This window comes from Anopheles aquasalis, chromosome 2, assembly GCF_943734665.1.
Source record: "Anopheles aquasalis chromosome 2, idAnoAquaMG_Q_19, whole genome shotgun sequence".
In the NCBI taxonomy this organism is placed as follows: Eukaryota; Metazoa; Arthropoda; class Insecta; order Diptera; family Culicidae; genus Anopheles; species Anopheles aquasalis.
In genome coordinates, this window is record NC_064877.1 from 17,390,001 (window position 1) to 17,395,000 (window position 5,000).

At 46.4% G+C, this 5,000-nt stretch overlaps 2 protein-coding genes across 3 annotated transcripts in view; one reads left to right on the forward strand and one right to left on the reverse strand.

The window, feature by feature from the left end:
- Nucleotides 1-1,699, forward strand: part of LOC126570027 (beta-alanine transporter) — a 14,501-nt gene extending 12,802 nt beyond the window's left edge. For both annotated transcript variants that reach the window (XM_050227476.1, XM_050227478.1), the window contains exons 7-8: nucleotides 648-875; nucleotides 999-1,699. In XM_050227476.1, the coding sequence (XP_050083433.1) occupies nucleotides 648-875; nucleotides 999-1,680 (910 nt within the window). In that variant the 3' untranslated portion in view covers nucleotides 1,681-1,699. The remainder of the gene's footprint in view (nucleotides 1-647; nucleotides 876-998) is intronic.
- Nucleotides 1,700-1,852: 153 nt separating this feature from the next.
- LOC126570018 (PH domain-containing protein DDB_G0275795) overlaps nucleotides 1,853-5,000 on the reverse strand; it is a 124,764-nt gene continuing 121,616 nt past the window's right edge. The window contains exon 18 of the mRNA XM_050227463.1: nucleotides 1,853-5,000. This exon is cut by the window's right edge and continues 1,139 nt beyond it. The gene's annotated coding sequence lies outside the window, so the exon portion shown is untranslated.

Genomic DNA, 5,000 nt, shown 5'->3' on the forward strand with positions numbered 1-5,000 from the left:
AAGGATGCTGCGGTCGATTGATGGCCTACCAGCGCTTTCTCTCTAAAATTTCACAAGCTACGCCAATGTTCAAATCACCAATATTCAAGATATTTCGTAATTCCAAGAATCAATCCAACGGATGTACTCTTCGTTCTGCTGGTGCCGTGGCTACTGAGATAGAGCCACCATTTGACAGTTGTTTTGATGTTCAGTACCACGATCGACTAAATTTGAGAAGGTTACTATGTTAAAGCAATAGATTACTAGATGCAGACACCACTATCGCCTTTTATACACCACAAAACCCTAAATGGTGCCGCAGTTTAGAACTACCTCAACGCCAGACAAGGGAAAATGCGTAGCAAACGCCAGCGCAGCTAAAAACAACGTTGATTGCAAAACGTGCCAGTGGCAGTGAACCGGACGAACGGAGAAAACGCAGCAAACAAGTTGAAGAAGGCGCTTTTTCCGGACAGATGAAACTCATTTTGCTTCCAACAGCGCGACGCTACCCTGTGTCCGTGGGTGTTACATGTTTCCAAGCTGCTGGCATAAAAGGGCGCGTCCAGTTCGTCCGTATCAATCATCCTTTAACGTGTGTTTTTTTCCCCATCTCCTTTCTAATTTCGTTTCCACGCCGAACGAACGAACGAACGAACGAGCAGCTACCAGATTGAATCGCCCCGCTGGATGGCAACACGTGGTGACTACCGGGGTGCCTTGAAGCAGCTCAAACGGATAGCGAACATCAACGGCATCCGCGAGCTGCCGTACGATGAGCATATGCTCGAGAAGCGGCTAGCGGACCACCGTACCGACACCGTCTACGGTATAGCCTCGCTGTTCGACGGTTGGCGCATGACGCGGAACACACTCCTGGTCGTCCTGTGCTGGTGAGAGAGCGAGGGAGGACCTCTTTTCTTTGTATCCGCCCCCCCCCCCTCCCCGTTTCCGACTCATCGTCTCGGTGATTAATCGCGTACGTGTTTTCATTTCACGCTCCACGCACGCACCAGGACGGTGGGTAGCGTCCTGTACTTTACGCTCGTCCTGCTGAGCTCCCGGATGGATGGTAATCCGTTCCTAAACTTCATGTACCAGAGCCTGATCGAGGTACCGGCGGCACTGATCGGGCAGCGAGTGTGTGACCGGTTCGGACGGCGCACGACCAACGCCACAGCCTTCCTGATGGCCAGCATCACCTGCCTGGTGGTGGTGCTGATCGTGCGTGATCCAAGCTACGAAACGTTGACCACCGCACTGGCGACGTTCGTCAAGTTCTGCATCAGCATCACGTTCTTCGCCGTCAACCTGCAGTCGATCGAAATCTATCCAACGTGTCTACGGCAGACGGGCATGTCGGTGGGAACGATTGCGGCCACCCTATTCGGTATCGTTGGCCCTTATCTGGTGCACCTTGGTACCGAGTACGACGTACGCTATCCGTTCATCGTGATGGGACTGTCGGCCGCTGTGGGTACGATGGCGGCATCATTTCTGCCCGAAACGCTACACCAAGCTCTACCGAACACGATCGAAGAGGCACGCCTTTTCGGGAAAGATCAACGCTTCTGGTCCTTGCCGAAACCACCGAAAGATGGAAAGCCGCAGCATCCGGAGCAGAAGGCGAACACGGAAGAGGCCGAAGAGTCGGTCCGATTGAATGTGCCGGAGCAAGGGGATGTAAAAGTGGAATAAAGCAGATACTTTCTACCAAAAACGGGGAGTCAATCGTGGCGCCATTTTCTTTCATTTCTTAACGGGGGCACGGGTCAGTTTTTAAAGATTTTATATTTTCTAACCATTTCCACTTTCCCCCTCTTTTCTACACACCATTCGTCATCATCATCACACATTCTGCCGTCAACCCTCACTGCTGTTAACCTCGTTCCATTCATCCTGCCCCCGATTAACTGCTCACCCGCCAGATGGCCAGATACCGCGGCCCACGGTGTCTATCTAAACATACTTCACCATACCTCCTCCTTCCTCGCTCGCCAACGTTTCCAAACCCCTCGGAGGGGGGAGGGATAGTTGCCAAGAAGATGTCATGATAAGAGACATAATAATGAATTAATTTCTTTGCTATTATAATTTGATTTCGATTCGGGTTTCTTTTTTTTTTTTTGTTGCGAATCCAGTTAAGTGTCTGCGAATATTTGGTTGTGCCTTTCTCTCCCCCCGGGGGCGGGCGCTGGTAGGGGGTGTGGTTACCCTTACCTGACCGAACCGCCGTTTTCAATGTGGGGTTTGTTTTGTTTTCTTACTTTTGTATTGCTGGATTTCAAGCGGATGGAAGTGGGGGTACGTTCACGATTACCTTACTTTCTACTATCAACAAATTTCGATTGCGAATCGATGTGAGAACGCTCGCTAAGGAGAAAGGAAGCAATTATGAACATACAGGAGCTGATAAAACGCAAACATAGAATGAATGAATAGTTACTCAAAATCATAGAAATTTCATAGAAGAACAAATAATGTGAAAAAATAAATCAATCATTCCGATGCCTGTTAAAAACATCAAAAGTAATGTTGCTGGTGAAGGAAAAAAAAAAAAGGAATTTGATAATGAAACATGCGAGTGAATGACAGCAGCACAACGTATCTCACAGCGATCCCCAACAAACGACCTTCTCTAAACCCTGTTTTTAGTTTTCCGTGCATTTTACTCGTTTCAAAACAATAGAGGGATCACCCATCTGCCATGCTGATCATGCTCTTTCCCGTTATTCATTTGTCCCTAATCTGTTGACATCTTGCGAACGAACGTTCCGATTTTACTACTATTCTCCATTCTTTTTAAAGATAAATTACATCCGTAATGAAACCCTGGCCATGTCTCCGGGCGAAGTGTTTTCGGAATTTACTAACTTTCCTTCGCCCTGAGCCTTGCTCCCACCTGATGCCTCTACTGGTAGCTTAATGGCTTCGTTCATTAAATACAATTTTTCGTTCTTCCTCTTCCCTCGTTCACCGCGGAACCGGCCGTAAAGAATTTGGTTTGATTTTGGCTAGATTTTGTGTGTGTTTCGATATGAAATTTATAATTTTATACTCCCCATTTAACCGACTGGCTCATCTTTTCATCGGGCTTTTCCCGTTTTTGTTTTTTACAATTACGCGCGCGCTCTCGAGCTGTCGAGTTTTACGCTACACGCTGGTTGCTAAACTTGTTCGTCATTTCACTAATTTAATGGTTTTTCTTTTGTTTCCTGCTTTCCTCTAAGTCTCCTAAACATTGTCAGATCCAGTAATATGTTTATATCCTTTGTGTAATTCGATTTTTCTCTCCTATTCCATTGCTATGGTTTCCCTTTCCAACGTTTGCTTATTCTCCTTTTCTCGTTCTTAGACCTTTTCACTGCCGTAACGAAGGTTAAAATTTAGTCGATGCGTGATGATTTATTGTTGTAGTTTAAATTACTTACCTAATGCCTAGCGTCCAGCCCCTTTTTTTGCCACAATTCTGTCCTCTCTTTGCGTTCCCCACAACAGCAGTACGTGAATCAGACTATAGAGAAAAAGCGATAGAACCGATTCTGACGCAGTGTTTTGTTCACCGCCACACGCCCTGACTGACGGACACCGATAATGTTAAAGTTTTCCCTTAAAAATATTGACTCGCGGAATGTGCTTAACACAAACACACCGTTTGCTCCCACTACTCCTCCTCCGCCGCCTTCATCCCATTGCGTTTCGTTTCGTAAATCGCCCCTAATTCGAAAGCTACATCACGTTTAAAAAAGTTTTACAGAAAACTTAGAGCCTCCTCTTTGCTAAAACCGGAAACAGCGCGAAGAAAAGTATGTACAATGTCTGTGTGGCTGTGTTTTGTGTTGAGAAAAAGCTGCGGGGAAAGCCGCTGGAAAAGGCGAAAGGTTCTCTAGGTTCTAATTTGATTTTGATTGTTTAGCCGTCTCAGTACCACAAGCAGGTGCTTGTGTGCGTTTGTGTTTGTGTTTCGGTATTGGTGCATGTCGTGGAGTGACGATTCGCTCTGCGGAAGAACGAAAATCAATACCCACCATCGCACCAACGCACCAAACACAAATCCTAAGCCAGAAGATTGCTGTTGCTTTTGCTTTTCGCGCCTGGAAATGTCCGATTGTTGTTTTGCTTTGTTCTATTCTACGTTCTATGATATCTACACCGCACCGCCGCCGATCTATTGCTCCTTCGACCATATTCTACACTTCCTGGTCCTTCCTTGCTCCTTTTTTTCTTCTATATTTACCATACTTTGGCTTCTGGTGCCCCTGTCTGTGCGATTCGGTTGATGCACGGTACACGGATTCCGGAACAAACGATCAAACATAACGAGTGCATTAACAGCAAACTGCATAGTACAGGCGTCGCGCGGGACTGTGAGCGAAAGTGTGGCCATAAGCGATGGTTGTTGGCTACTAAACAACAAGGAACTTAACGGGACCAACAAAACATAATAGAAACAGAAGAAAAAAAACCCACACTCGTGATCAACCTAATCGCAGTTCACGCCGCATGTATCCATCATCCATCCGTAGACTATTGTAATCTTTCTTTTTAGTGTGTCTGTATGTTTTCTTTTTTTGTCCTTTTTGTTTTGTCTCGCTGCTGTTTGTGGTTCGCGTCTCTACTGTCGGTTTAGTATTGTTTTGCTCATCGGTTTGCTGTTCGAGTGTTTAAAAATATCACAAATTCTGTTCACCGCTCACCATACCGTCCACCGTTCAATCCATTCTTTCCACCTTCTCCTAAAGTGGCTCGATGCCACATACCACATGCTGTGGATGTCCTCCACCATCGCTGGACACCTTACTCTCGTAAATACAACAATCACAATGCTGCGCACACTCTGGCCGAGTGTGGCCGCGATCCCTTCCCCAGGTTTCCCTTTCGACGCGCCTTATCGTATGCGCTTGCTAATGTCCTTCTTCTTCCCGGTCCCCATTCTAAAATCAATCAATAACCGTCTTCCTTTGGCAGTGTTTGTGGATGTTTTTGTTTGTAGAGTTAGTTACTTTAGTTTAGTTCGG